Genomic DNA, 14243 nt, shown 5'->3' with positions numbered 1-14243 from the left:
ATATCATCAACCATGTTTAGTTAACTAGTGATTATTATTGATTGATCGTTTTTTTATGAAGATATGTTTAATGCTAGCTAGCAACTTACCTTGGCTTCTTACTGCATTCGCGTAACAGGCAGGCTCCTCGTGGAGTGCAATGTAATCAGGTGGTTAGAACGTTAGACTAGTTAACCGTAAGGTTGCAAGATTGAATCCCCGAGCTGACAGGGTAAAAATCTGTCGTTCTGCGCCTGAACAAGGCAGTTAACCCACCGTTCCTAGGCCGTCATTGAAAATAAGAATGTGTTCTTAACTGACTTGCCTAGTTAAATAAAGGTGTAAAAAATAAATAATAATAATAGGCCAAATCGGTGTCCAAAAATACCGATATCCGATTGTTATGAAAACTTGAAATCGGCCCTAATTAATCGGCCATTCCGATGAATCGGTCGACCTCTAGTTCAGAGTAGGGATGGGCATGGTTATTGGAATATACAAACAGACGTTAGTATTTGATTACTTGGGAGAGTATTCTTAAAAAAAAAAATGTTTTAAAATAGGCCTGTTTTTTGAGGGGGGAGGCTTTGTTTAAAATTTAAAAAATGATCTATGATCTAACATTTCGCCATAGCCTACAAAGATACCATTGCATTCAACATTTACATTTGAAAAATGTTACAGATTTTATGAGTGTGCCCCATAAAAACGACACATTAGTAGCCTACACACGTTTTACAGGTGTAGCTTGTTGTTGTTGGTCAGTCAAAGCGGTCAGAGGCTCCATGTGTAGCAAGTGAAGTGGGAGATTTCTAGCTAATAAATGCAAAATACAATTAAAATGACGGAATTAAGTTTGCTAAATTAGGCGTAGGCTACAATGAGCAACCAACAGGTAGGCTTGTGTGGTATCCATATTGTCAGACCTTCATACTGACCTTGTGTGTATCCAGATTGTCAGACCTTCATACTGACCTTGTGTGTATCCAGATTGTCAGACCTTCATACTGACCTTGTGTGTATCCAGATTGTCAGACCTTCATACTGACCTTGTGTGTATCCAGATTGTCAGACCTTCATACTGACCTTGTGTGTATCCAGATTGTCAGACCTTCATACTGACCTTGTGTGTATCCAGATTGTCAGACCTTCATACTGACCTTGTGTGTATCCAGATTGTCAGACCTTCATACTGACCTTGTGTGTATCCAGATTGTCAGACCTTCATACTGACCTTGTGTGTATCCAGATTGTCAGACCTTCATACTGACCTTGTGTGTATCCAGATTGTCAGACCTTCATACCGACCTTGTGCCATTCTGGGATCTTCATAATACTGGCACTGAACACAAGGGTTGCTATTTTCAAACCCCACTGAGCTTTTGTAATGCAAAGGTTAGCAATGCTAACAAGTACATGTGAAATCCCATAGAGAATGCTAACTAAATGATAACGAGCGCATTACAAAAATGTTATAGTCTCTGACCTAAAGTATTTGCATCACAGATATCCCAGCTCATAAAGTTACACAAGTAACTCCAAAATGCTACTCACAATTTGCTGCATTCACAAAACCAAATATTAGACAGCAACGTTCCAGGAGGGGATTATCTACTGTTACCAAGCGAAGCTTGATTTTGGAAAGAGCTAACCACTCAGCTAGCTACACAGTTAACTAGCTACTAAATTAGCAAACCAAATGCACAACTGCAGAGCATTTAGACAGTTAACGTAATAGTTATAAGATATCTAGCTGGCAAACACTCGTAATGAAAAATGAATGCCTGTTCAACGTAGGTGGCTGGCTGTGGCCGAGGGGCTTTGCTGATGTCGTGCGCTTTTTTTCATCATGCAATCGTCGTAAAGTAGGGGATGGCTCTTCTTCAAATTATTGAATACATTTGTTGTCGGCACAACTCTGAGGCACTTTTTGCACAACACTTGCATTTGGTTGAAATCGGTTTGCCTGTAACCGAAATACTGCCATGCCACTGAAGATGCGCACCTCTTCTATTGCACCAAATCGATCTCGTTAGCACTCTCTGCACTCATGTTTCCCAGGTTTACTGAGGTAGAGCCCTTTCTCTTCTCACCAGCCTCTAACCACATGCTCTCTACGTGGGGACGCTTGTGATTGGTCAGCATCCTCTGTGCATTTTATTTATATTTTTTATTTAACCTTTATTTTGCATGTAAACATATTGTCAAAGAAAGGAGAAAATTTCAGCCTCTTGTGATATGGATCTGGTCAAGATCTAGAATTTGATTAATCGTGCAGCCATAGAAGACGTTAGGCTGGCTTACCTGTCCATCTGTCTCCTCCTTCAGTCAGTCAGGCTGACAAGACGTTAGGCTGGTTTACCTCCATGGATAAGCCTTTCATTCTCTTGCTGTCTCTAACTCTTTCTCTCCTCCTAGCTAAACAGGGACAGACAGGCACACACACACACACACACACACACACACACACACACACACACACACACACACACACACACACACACACACACACACACACACACACACACACACACACACACACACACACACACACACACACACACACACACACACACACACACACACACACCACTTCTCTCCTCTCTCCCATGTACAAACATTAACAGAGGAGGAGAGGAGGAGTACTAGTTACTCCCCTGAAAGTCAAGTGACGTCCGCGTGCATAAATGTGTGTGTAACCTAGCTAGCAGAACAGAGGCTCATGGCGGCTGGCTCTTACTGTAATCTCCAGAGAGCTATTAAGCTGCTTTGTTCCTCAATACTGCTCCAGTAACAACGTTTCAACTTCTTCTCAATCAATGGGAATGTTTTGAAAGGCTTTTTAGTCTGCTATAATTGTAACCTTGACAGTTAGGTGTGTGTGTGACTGTGTGTGTATATGTGCTTGCGACTGTGTATGCACGTGTGTGTGCACATTTCTATGTGTGTGCATATTTCTCCTTCTCTGGGGGAATCAAGGCCAGGCCTAATAGCAGAGGACAGTGACTGGAGTGTAGACTAACTTTAGCCTGCAGATCCCTTCCTCCTTGGCTAAGAAGTTAGTTAAGAAACGGTGATGGCGTGGAGGGGAGCCATCAAAGTAAACAGCTTTAATCCTGATTTTGATCAAATTAAATAGCCTTAATCCTGACTTGATCAAGAGGGTAATCTTCTAGAGAAACTCAACAGGAGGCCCGCTGCAGCAGTTTACTCTTCTGTAGTGTAGGGTACTGTACCCCAATGGAAACAGATTAGGGCTGCGTCCCAACTGCGTCCCAGTTTCCTAACTTCTGTGTGGGTAGCCCCAGACAAGCACATCTGATTCTACTTGTCAACTAATCATCAAGCCCTCAATGAGTTGATTCAGGTGAGTCTTTTCGGGGCTACAACAAAAATGTGTGCTGGGTTACTCGAAGACTGGAGTTGGGAAACACTGCCCTATATAGTGCACTATATAGGAAATAGGGTGCTAATTGGGAGGCGCCCTAACTGAAAGGGAAGGAGGAGGATGAATAGATGGAATAGTCCCCCTTGAAAATGAATTACCTTTATAGTTTGAGGAACTATCCGGAATATTTCAATGTCTATGAAAGAGTAATTGAGGATTATTGCTTAGTTTTTGTGTGTTGACGGAATGCTTGAATGCTACTATAAGTAGGGTTGCATAATTTGGGGAATATTCAGAGGTGGAAACTTGCCTTGGGAATTAATGGAAATATATGCAAATTATATTAATACTATTTAAATATAGATGTTTCTTGCATTGGATATATTTACCATATCATATGTAGACAAACATAAACCTTTTACCTTATCATAAGTAGACATAATTGCAAATGATTCAATCCTTCCAATAGAAATAAAAAAACGATTTAGTTATGAATTGAACTTTAATTGACTCTTCACAAAGGATGATTTCACTGAACAACAAAAGGGAATATTGAATGATCCCCAATGATCCACCGCATCTCCCAAAAATGATTTCAACATCTGTAAAATGATAGTCTAGAAACTAAAGCTTTGGTTGTCTTCCTCTCAGGCTTCCATGTCTTCTCCCTGGACCTCCTCAATTTCCACCTCTTGAACATCAGACTCTGAGGCCTCATCTTCACTGTCACTTTCCAACCTTGTTTAGGATGGCTTGTTGTCAGGCTCAAAAAGCCTCAAATTTGCCCGGATGGCCACCAATTTTTCAACCCTTGTATTGGTCAGCCTGTTGCGTGCTTTGGTGTTCGGTTCCCAAACAAGGACCAGTTGCGCTCTGAAGCGGCTGATGTTGGTGGGATTTGGAGGATGATGGAGGCAACAGGGGAAAGAGCCTCAGATCCACAAAGTCCCTTCCACCAGGTGGCTGATGAGATATGTTGGCACAACTGCCATATTGCATCTCCAATCCAAAGCCCTTGCTTGGAAGTGTACCTCGCCAGACTGCCAAGAACCTTGCCCTCATCCAGGCCAAGGTGGCCAGACAGTAGTGATGACACCATAGGCCTTGTTGATCTCTGCACCAGACAGGATGCTCTTGCCAGCATACTTGGGGTCCAACATATACGCTGCGGCGTGTATGGGCTTCAGGCAGAAGTCTTCACGCTTTTTGATGTATTTCAGATCTGCAGTTTCCTCTGCTTGGAGCAACAGTGAAGTGGGCACGGCAGTACGCATTTCTTCTCTTACATCTGAAAGCAGAGTCTGAACATCAGGCAGGATGGCATTGTATCCCTCAATCCGTGCAATGGCTACTGCTATAGATTTCAGGAGTTTCATGCTGCTTACCACTCTCCCAAAATACATCATGCAGGAGGATCCTCTTAATGGGGCTGTCCATATCGGCAGACTGTGATATGGCCATTTCTTGGAGAGACTCCTTCCCCTCCAGGAGGCAGTCAAACATGATGACAACACCACCCCAATGGATGTTGCTGGGCAGCTTCAATGTGGTGCTCTTATTCTTCTCACTTTGCTTGGTGAGGTAGTTTGCTCATGACCCTTAACATACCTAACCATTTCCTTGGTATCCATTGTTTTCAGTGCTATGATGTCCTTGAGGAGCTGATTCAATGCATGAGCAGCACAGCCACTGGGTGTCATATGAGGGTAGGACTCCTCCACTTTAGACCAAGCAGCCTTCATGTTCGCAGCATTGTCTGTCACCAGTGCAAATACCTTCTGTGGTCCAAGGTCATTGATGACTGCCTTCAGCTCATCTTCAATGTAGAGACGGGTGTGTCTGTTGTCCCTTGTGTCTGTGCTCTTGTAGAATACTGGTTGAGGGGTTTAGATGATGTAGTTAAATATTTTTTGCCCACGAACATTCGACCACCCATCAGAGATGATTGCAATACAGTCTGCTTTCTCTATGATTTGCTTGAACTTCACTTGAATCCAGCAAATGAGTAGATAAAGCATGTCTGGTTGGAGGGGTGTATGCTGGGCGAAGAACATTCAGAAATCTCTTCTAATACACGTTGCCTGTGAGATTCAGAGGTGAACTCGTTGCATAAACAGCTCGAGCAAGACATTCATCAGCATTTCTCTGACTACGTTCCTCCATTGAGTCAAAAACACTTCTGATTCCAGGAGGACCATGAGCTGTTGCTATCGATAAGGTATCTGATTCATCATTTTCACCTTGAATAGAAGTAGAAGGACTTTTGTCAGAGGTTGCTTGTTTTGAGCGCTGAGGGAACTTTATGCACTTGGCCAGATGATTCTGCATCTTTGTTCATCACATATGAATTGGCACAGTATTTGGACATGTACACAGCTTTTCCTTCTACATTAGCTGTAGTGGAATGTCTCCACACATCAGATCGTTCCCGTGGCATTTTTCTGTATAGATTAGGATAAATTTTTTTTTAAACCCAAATACAATTCCATGTACAGATAAATAGTTAAGCAGTTAGATTAAACAACTCCTTTGTAAGATAAATGTTTTAAAATTAAACATGTATGAAGACAGGTGAATTAACACTCCTCAGTTAGTAGGCTCAAGCAAGCTAAAACCCACATGGTAGCAAATATTAACTAGCAGAAGTTGTTAACTAGTCAGAAATGATTTAAACACACTTTACTGTAGGCCACTATTTACTAGTTAACTTCTTATGGATACGTGGGACGGTAGCGTCCCATCTGGCCAACATCCGGTGAAATTGCAGAGCGCGAAATTCAAAATACTAAATTCAAATATTTACCATTCTTGAAATATATATGTTATACATCAAAATAAAGCTTAACTTCTTGCTAATCCAGCCAAAGTGTCAGATTTCAAAAAGGCTTTACTGCGAAAGCAAACCATGCGATTATCTGAGGACAGCGCCCCGCATACAAATGCATTACAAATCGTATTTCAACCAGGCAGTTGCGACACGAAAGTCAGAAATAGCGATATAATATAAGCCTTACCTTTGAAGATTTTCTTCTGTTGGCACTCCAAACGGTCTGTTACATTACAAATGGTCATTTTGTTCGATAATGTCCTTCTTTATATCCATAAAAACTCAGTTTAGCTCGCGCGCTTCAGTCAATAATCCACCGATTTCCCTCCTTCAAAATGCATACAAAATGAATCCCAAAAGTTACCAATAAACTTATCCAAACAAGTCAATCAACATTTATAATCAAACCTAGGTACCCTAATACGCAAATAAACTATAAAATATAAGACGGAGAGTCGTTATTGTCTTTACCGGAGATAAATAACAAAGAATGCGCTTTCCTCCAGTCGCTTGGAAACACTACAGCCAAAATGGGAGCCACTTAGAAAAACGCCAACTTCTCCCTCATTTTTCCAAAAACCAGCTCTGAAACTCTTTCTAAAGACTGTTGCCATCTAGTGGAAGCCCTAGGAACTGCAATCAGGGAGGATTTCGCCCTATAATAAAAGTGCCAGCCATTGAAATCAGTGTTATGCTGAATTTTTTGGGGGGGGATGTTTGTCCTCGGGGTTTCGCCTGCCATTTCAGTTATGGTTTACTCACAGACAGTATTTTAACAGTTTTAGAAACTTTAGAGAGTTTTCTATCCAAATCTAAAAATTATATGCATATCGTAGCTTCTGGGCCTGAGGAGCATGCAGTTTACTTTGGGCATGCTTTTCATTTTGGAACCCTTCCCTACATAGTGCACTAATGCATTTGGTACACAGCTTAATGTATACAGGAAGGCATTTTCCCATTCTCTCCTAAAAGAAGGCTTTCCAATGGAGCTCCACACATTTGAACTAACATCTCTTTGAATCCAGACGTCATCTCTCCCTTTATGATGCGTTTGAAGCTTACTGTGCCGGTGGAGGGAGAAAGTGGCATTCTGAGACTCGCAGCAAGCCATGATGATGTTTCTGTCTTTCCTTTTGACTTCGAAGTTAGCACCGTTCACACTACTGAGCGGGCACACACACACAATCACACACAGCTAAGCAGCCAGTGCTCTGCGTTCGTGGACTCGTTACGTTTGAAGCGGATGCATTGGCAGGATTTCTTCCTGTCAGAAAGCAGCGGGAGTCTCTTTAACATCAAAGCTGGAGCCGCTTTCTCTGCTTAACACCAAACCGCTCTGCTGCCACTGCAATAGTGGAGGGAAAGAGCGTGCCGATGGGGAGGCTGGTTGGAGAGATGGAGAGTGGGGGGAGAGATGGAGAGTGGGGGGAGAGTTGGAGAGAGAGGGAGGTTGAGTGAGAATGGGGGAAAGCTGGAGAGAGGCTGGAGAATGGGGGGAGAGCTGGAGGAGGTTGAGTGCGAGTGGGGGAGAGTGCGAGTGGGGGAAGGAGTGAGAGGTGGAAGGAGTGAGAGAGAAGAGATGAAGGGAGGGAGAGAGGATGCAGCAGCAGAATATCTGTATTCTCACAGGAACATCCTGAGGAAAACTAACAATGTTTTAGGTACATTGTGTAAAGTTGTTTTTCGTTAACATCTTTCCGATCACTACTCTACCTGTTCACTAGAGAACAGGGTTCTGTTTTTGTTATTATTAGCTGCAAGTCTTAGGATTGTAGAAGTTATTTATGGTGGTGTACAATGTCTCACTTTTTTGTATGAAATACTTCCAAAGCAGCTGTAGGCCTATGGTATATTGCTTTTACTGTGACAGGGTGAATGTGATGTGCTAGTGTGGAGTATACAGTACATGGGTTTTGAAACAATATGCTATTGTTTTCTGTTTGCTGACTTTAGAAACATCTCAAACCACAGTATGGAAGGTAAATAGATATTTAAATTCAAGCATCCAAGTTTAATTTCGAGAGTACAAAAGGTTGTTGTCATGTATTGGCACGTCTCGTGGTTAATGGAATAAAGATGTTTCCATTATGAGTTCTGTCATGTTATCTGTTTGCTTGACCCAAGACATTTTGTGTTTGTTAAGTCTTGGGCTTTTGTTTCATTGAACACGTCTGGCTTGCATCCCAAATGGCACCCTATTCTCGACATAGTGCACTACTTTTGACATGTACACTTTAGTTATGTAGGGAATATGGTGCCATTTGGGATGCAGACCTGTTATTTATGACATTGATTAGGTTATTGTGTTCGGATAGGCTTTCCTAGGAAACATATCAAAATGAGTAAGCTTGAGAGATAATGAAACCATTGGCTTTTATGGACTGAATTTAGGTTTTTCACAATCAAAGCTGAGGAATCTTGTAGAAATTCAGTTGAATCATCTAGAAAAATTAATGTAATTTATTCAGAATGCTGACTACATTACCACATGTTTAATGTATTTAATGTGCCAGTGGAGCACTGTCTGGAATCTGCCGGAGGCCATTTTGGAAGGGTGGGGCGGTTTCCCGCGGTTTTCCTTTGATGCGCACACACCGACACACACACACACACACACACACACACACACACACACACACACAACACACAACACACAACACACAACACACAACACACACACACACACACACACAGAGTAAAGAGTTTCCTCTAAGGCCTGGAAGGCATTTTCTCCCAGCCAGCTCAGAGGAAGCAGTCACAATCCAGCATATGTCAGGTTTGCACACATGAACACGTCAGAGAGACTTCCTTTAGATTACCTGACGATCTGACTGGGACTGACCGGACTCACTCGCATCCTGTTGCCAAATTCCATAGATTGATAGGCCTACTAAACTCATCTAAAATGTCTGTCAAAGTCATGATCATTATTATTGGTCACATTAATCTCCATGTAGTGTCACTGATTAGTAAGAGTTATGGGTTTGGTCTGTCAAATTTAAATTCTAATCCAGCTGTTGTCTATGTAAGAATAAATAACAATATATTTAATTAATAACCTGCTTTTCATTGAAAGATGATTGCAACGTGCAAAGTATGTTGGTCAAAATCCATGTGGTGGTCAGTGTGTAGTTGATATTGTTGGAAAGCAGGCTGTAGTTTGGTTAGTGCTGGCTCAGCCCTGGTCCATTCCCCAGGGGATTTGTGACGGTTGAAGAGCTTCACCTTCTGTTAAGACTCTTGAGTTAGCTGGCTGTTCAGCATGTGCTGTTGCTCTAACTCCAAATCTCCTGTCCCACTCAGTGCTCTGCTCTCCGTGCTTTGTCTCCAGTGTCCATTCGTATAGAGCTTGACACACACACACACACACACACACACACACACACACACACACACACACGGCTAGACTAGTAAGACTATATGTAATAAGTTGGGATGTAATATTCACTGATACCCATCTGTCCCCATCAGTCAATTGTTTAAGATATGACTGCATCAGTCTGCAGACCCCAAACGTATTCCAAATGTAGCATCTATAGGTCAGAAAATAGATTCAAATGTTCCGAATCGCCGATTCACTTTCTTTCTAAATTCTGAAATACCTAATATTTTGTGACAACTATGTCCTCTCCTTCAGTGTGGATCTAAGCATGTAACTGTCAAATTCATTGATCTGCAAGTCATTTTTCATGCTGAACAACCCTAGGGAATATCAGTTCCGTGGACAAACTGCTCACTGTGCCCAGCTTCGCAAGCTGACCAACACGAGGTAGGCGGCCTGTTCCTTTTTTTAAATGTAACCTTTATTTAAACTAGGTCAGTTAAGAACAAATTGTTATTTACAATGACGGCCTAGGAACAGTGGGTTATCTGCCTTGTTCAGAAAGACAGATTTTTACCTTGTCAGCTCGGGGATTCGATCTAGCAACCTTTCGGTTACTAGTCCAACACTCTAACCACTAGGCTACCTCCTGATCTTGCACATCTGCACTTTCAGCATTCAAATGATAAAATGGCTAGCGTGATATTAGGTTGTCACTCAACTCATAAAGCCTACTAGGTTATTGTTATCTATGCACTGTTGAAAATGGTGTAAAAGTAAGCTACTGGAGACACAACTCTGGCTATACCTGCTGAACGGGGCTTACAATAGATTCATTTAGATTGTACAGGTTCACTGTCAGCAATAGTTTTGGTAATCAGTGTATATGTTCATTTTTAGACATATAGTGTAAAGTTGATCATTTCATAATAAGGAATATGTTTTGCGAGGCGCACTGCAAGGCCAAAGAGGAGTAGAAAAGAAGCTCACCAAAACATCCAAATGGTCAAAACCATTAGATTTTGAGATAGGGGTGAAATCCAAAGATGTGCTATATGGCTATGTCAGGATGGAGTGCCAATTTACAGTTTATCCAATCATTTCTAACGATCTGCGTACCAGTTATGATTTTCATATGTGCATTATAACTAGTTGTGTCTATTCAATATCTAATTGCCCACAAACGGAAGAATCACTAAACAGAGGCACTGTTCATTAGCACCACGGTCTTGATCTTGGAACACAGATTCCCTTGGTGAATGATACAGCAACATACAGCGACATTTAACCACGGGGTGGCCAATCTTATCTTCAATCTTATTGTCAATCAGCTTTGCGAATCATTTATGTTTCCCCACCATAGTGGGGGCACCGTCAGTTGTAATAGCAAATATGTTTTTAAAAGACACCTCTCTCCAAAATATTATCTGTGAAGGCTTTTGCTACAACTTATCCTTTAGTAAATCCATGCATGGGTTTGAGACAAAGCAGCTCCTCACGTACCTGCTCTGAGTCACAGTATCTTATAGACAAAGCAGCTCCTCACGTACCTGCTCTGAGTCTCAATATCTTATAGACAAAGCAGCTCCCCGCGTACCTGCTCTGAGTCAATGTATTGCAACTGCCAAACTCTTATCAAGAGCCACACAGGTGCATCTTTTAATGCTACAGTTTGCTGCTCTTTGACATTTTCAACCATCTCGGTAACGCGGCTTTCAACAGTTCTGGCAGACACAGGCATGTCTGGATTGTGTCTTTGTTAGGCAATCCATCTAATAAAGCCTGCAAACGACTGAGGAAAGCCTCCTTGATATATTCCCTATTAGTAAATGGTTTTCCATGTTTAGCAATGCACTGCGCAACTTTGTAGCTCCCCTCTGTAGCTTGATATTTGACTACATGTAGATTTGTAAACATACTGCTTATCTTTTCATCCCTGGACACGGCCCCCCTTGATTCCTTCAGCCTGAGCTGTCTCATTCTTGAAGTTTTTCCTCATGTCTCGTTTCAAAATGACACCGTACACTTGATGTCAGGCAATTATTTTAGATCAACTTTCTTCTGAACACCATGGGTGGACGCCCTAATCAGGTCCCTCACTCAATACATATGGGTCTGGTAAATGAAAATGCTGCCGGTCTAATGTCCAGCTCCACGTCACAAACACACACGTCAGTCAGCTCAGACAGATCCAGCTCAGAGAGGCCCAGCCCATGAGCTCCATCAGCAGCACATTTTAATTTAGAATGGAAAATGAATGTGTTTATGCAACAAATGTTAGTGCATCGTATCGCATTGATTCATTCTCTAATCGAACCAAATCGCACCGAATCCTTTAAAACTATAACTTATTGTTCCTGTATCGTATCGGAGCACATGTATCTAGATATGTATCGAATTGTCTTGGAAGTCCATACGCAGTTTGGACAAAGCCAACACAGGACCCTTGTCTTGCTCTAAACTGCAGTCCTATTTTGATAAGTGCTTGGCAAGGCTACACCTACTACCTCTAGTAGTCTAAGAGGGGATCACTGACACTTCAGTGTCAGTTCAAATGAGCTATCCATTAAACACACACACACACACACACACACACACACACACACACACACACACACACACACACACACACACACACACACACACACACACACACACACACACACACACACACACACACACACACACACACACACACACACACACACACACACACACACACACACACAGAGAGGGCAGGCTATATTGCTCCCTGTGTCCTCCTCACACTAGTCCTCACTAACACTAACAGCTCTACTTGTACTCGGGCTGTGAAGATACCACTATCGCACTAGTTTTTCCATGTCAAAAATGAAAACACAAAGCAGACCAAATTCTTTGTCAGTCCTTTAAAAATCTGCTGTATGTAAAATAGTGTTCTATAGCTTAGAAAATAAATACGTGACTCTGGATGACAATATAATGATGTTTGTTTCCAACATTAGAGCTGTTTTTCTAAGGAAGTTAAATCTGCTTTGTGTTTTGTTTCTTTGCCACAATACTAACGCGTACCGTGATACTGGTATCGTCCTAGCCCTAACTTGTACTGCGGCCAGGTTGTTTGTTCCGTGGTGAAAACAAGACTCTTGATTGAAAAGGGGCCCGGAAGAGTCATTTGAGAAGATTAGATTTAGTGGAAGAAATTCTGCCAATTGTGGCGACACCAACACCCCCTTTTGAGCCCCCTCCATCCCTCTTCCATCTATCCCTGTAAGGGTAGGGAGAGCGAGAGACCAGGCTATGTGTGACGGTCTACTGTGTGTAGACAGTAAGCGGTGTGATGTTAGATACAGGAAGCTGGTTGTCTGCTCTGAGCTGTCTCCATTGAGGGCTAACGGCCATGCACTGTGATGGACGGCTTTTGTTGGTGACGTGTGATTTACCCTCCTTTCTGTCTGTCTCCCTCTGTCTCTCCCTCTCCTCTTTTCCTCCCTTTCTCGCTCTCAATTCCCTCTATCTCCACTTCTCCTTTCTCCCCATTCCTCTCTCTATTCCCTCCTCCTCCTGCACTTTCCCCTCCAACCTCCTTCTGCACTTCCCCCTCTCGCTCATCCCCCCTCTCCTTCAGAGAGACAAAGACTCCCGCCTCCTCCTGTTTCCATCCCCCTCTCTCATCCCCCTCTCTCATCCCCCTCTCTCTGTCATTTGGAGGCAGTCCGTCCGCCGGCTGTGTGCGCACACTCAGCTCTCTCACACACACACACACACACACACACACACACACACACACACACACACACACACACACACACACACACACACACACACACACACACACACACACACACACACACACACACACACACACACACACACACACTCTCTCTCTCTCTCTCTCTCTCTCTCTCTCTCTCTCTCTCTCTGGCTCTCCGTAGTCTGAGAAGGAAGGCTGCTCTGTTCTACATGGCAGGATATTGTTATTCATTCCATCTTGGTTAAGGCGTGTAAAGGAGGCACCACAATACTAGGGTCTCAAAGCTTTGTGTACTAATAAGTAGATCATATATTCTTCTCTCTGGGCTTTTCATCTTTTAATGGAAGGACTCTATCACGGTAAGGTTTTCTCTCTCTCTCTCGCTGCTGCTCTGTTTTCCTACAGTGTAGACCACTGCTACCCTGCTGTGGTGTACGCTAGGCTAGCTTGCTGAATGGAATGGCATTTACAATATAGTATTCTCCTCTGTCAATGTGTGTGTGTGTGTGTGATTTTAGGGTGATTTTTAATCTCCTATCTGTATTATCTGCAATGGTAGCGATATGGACACTTCATGTGTTCAGAAATTAAATTAATTTGACAATTATAACAGGTCTTAGCGGAGTATTTTAATGAGGGTCATTCTGAGACGCATTTAGGATGGTGATGATGATGATGATAGCACATTATTTTATTGGTTGATTATATTACCTCTTCACGCAATCGTACCGGGGACCATCAGTGACATACAAATCATCAGCCTCTATTGAGGATTCATACTGTAGCTTGTTGTACAGGGTCCAGCGTTAACAGAGGATTCATACTGTAACTTGTTGTACAGGGTCCAGTGTTAACAGAGGATTCATACTGTAGCTTGTTGTACAGGGTTCACCATTAACAGAGGATTCATACTGTAACTTGTTGTACAGGGTTCACCATTAACAGAGGATTCATACTGTAGCTTGTTGTACAGGGTTCACCATTAACAGAGGAT

General features: G+C 42.5%; 1 protein-coding gene across 4 annotated transcripts in view; it reads left to right on the top strand.

Annotated features, from left to right (window-relative positions):
• Positions 1 to 14243, top strand: part of LOC129830975 (focal adhesion kinase 1-like) — a 163294-nt gene that overhangs the window by 28400 nt on the left and 120651 nt on the right. Inside the window, exon 1 of one of the 4 annotated variants that reach the window (XM_055893894.1) lies at positions 13248 to 13608. The exons of 2 other annotated variants lie outside the window; for them this stretch is intronic. In XM_055893894.1, coding sequence (XP_055749869.1) covers positions 13590 to 13608 — 19 coding nt within the window. In that variant the 5' untranslated portion in view covers positions 13248 to 13589. Of the gene's footprint in view, positions 1 to 13247; positions 13609 to 14243 lie in introns of those variants that run through there. One more of the 4 variants, XM_055893882.1, reaches the window with a different exon arrangement.

This window comes from Salvelinus fontinalis, chromosome 32 (genome assembly GCF_029448725.1).
Source record: "Salvelinus fontinalis isolate EN_2023a chromosome 32, ASM2944872v1, whole genome shotgun sequence".
NCBI classification, from domain to species: Eukaryota; Metazoa; Chordata; class Actinopteri; order Salmoniformes; family Salmonidae; genus Salvelinus; species Salvelinus fontinalis.
Note: the sequence above shows the minus strand (reverse complement) of the source record. Positions and strands in the feature narration are given on the sequence as shown.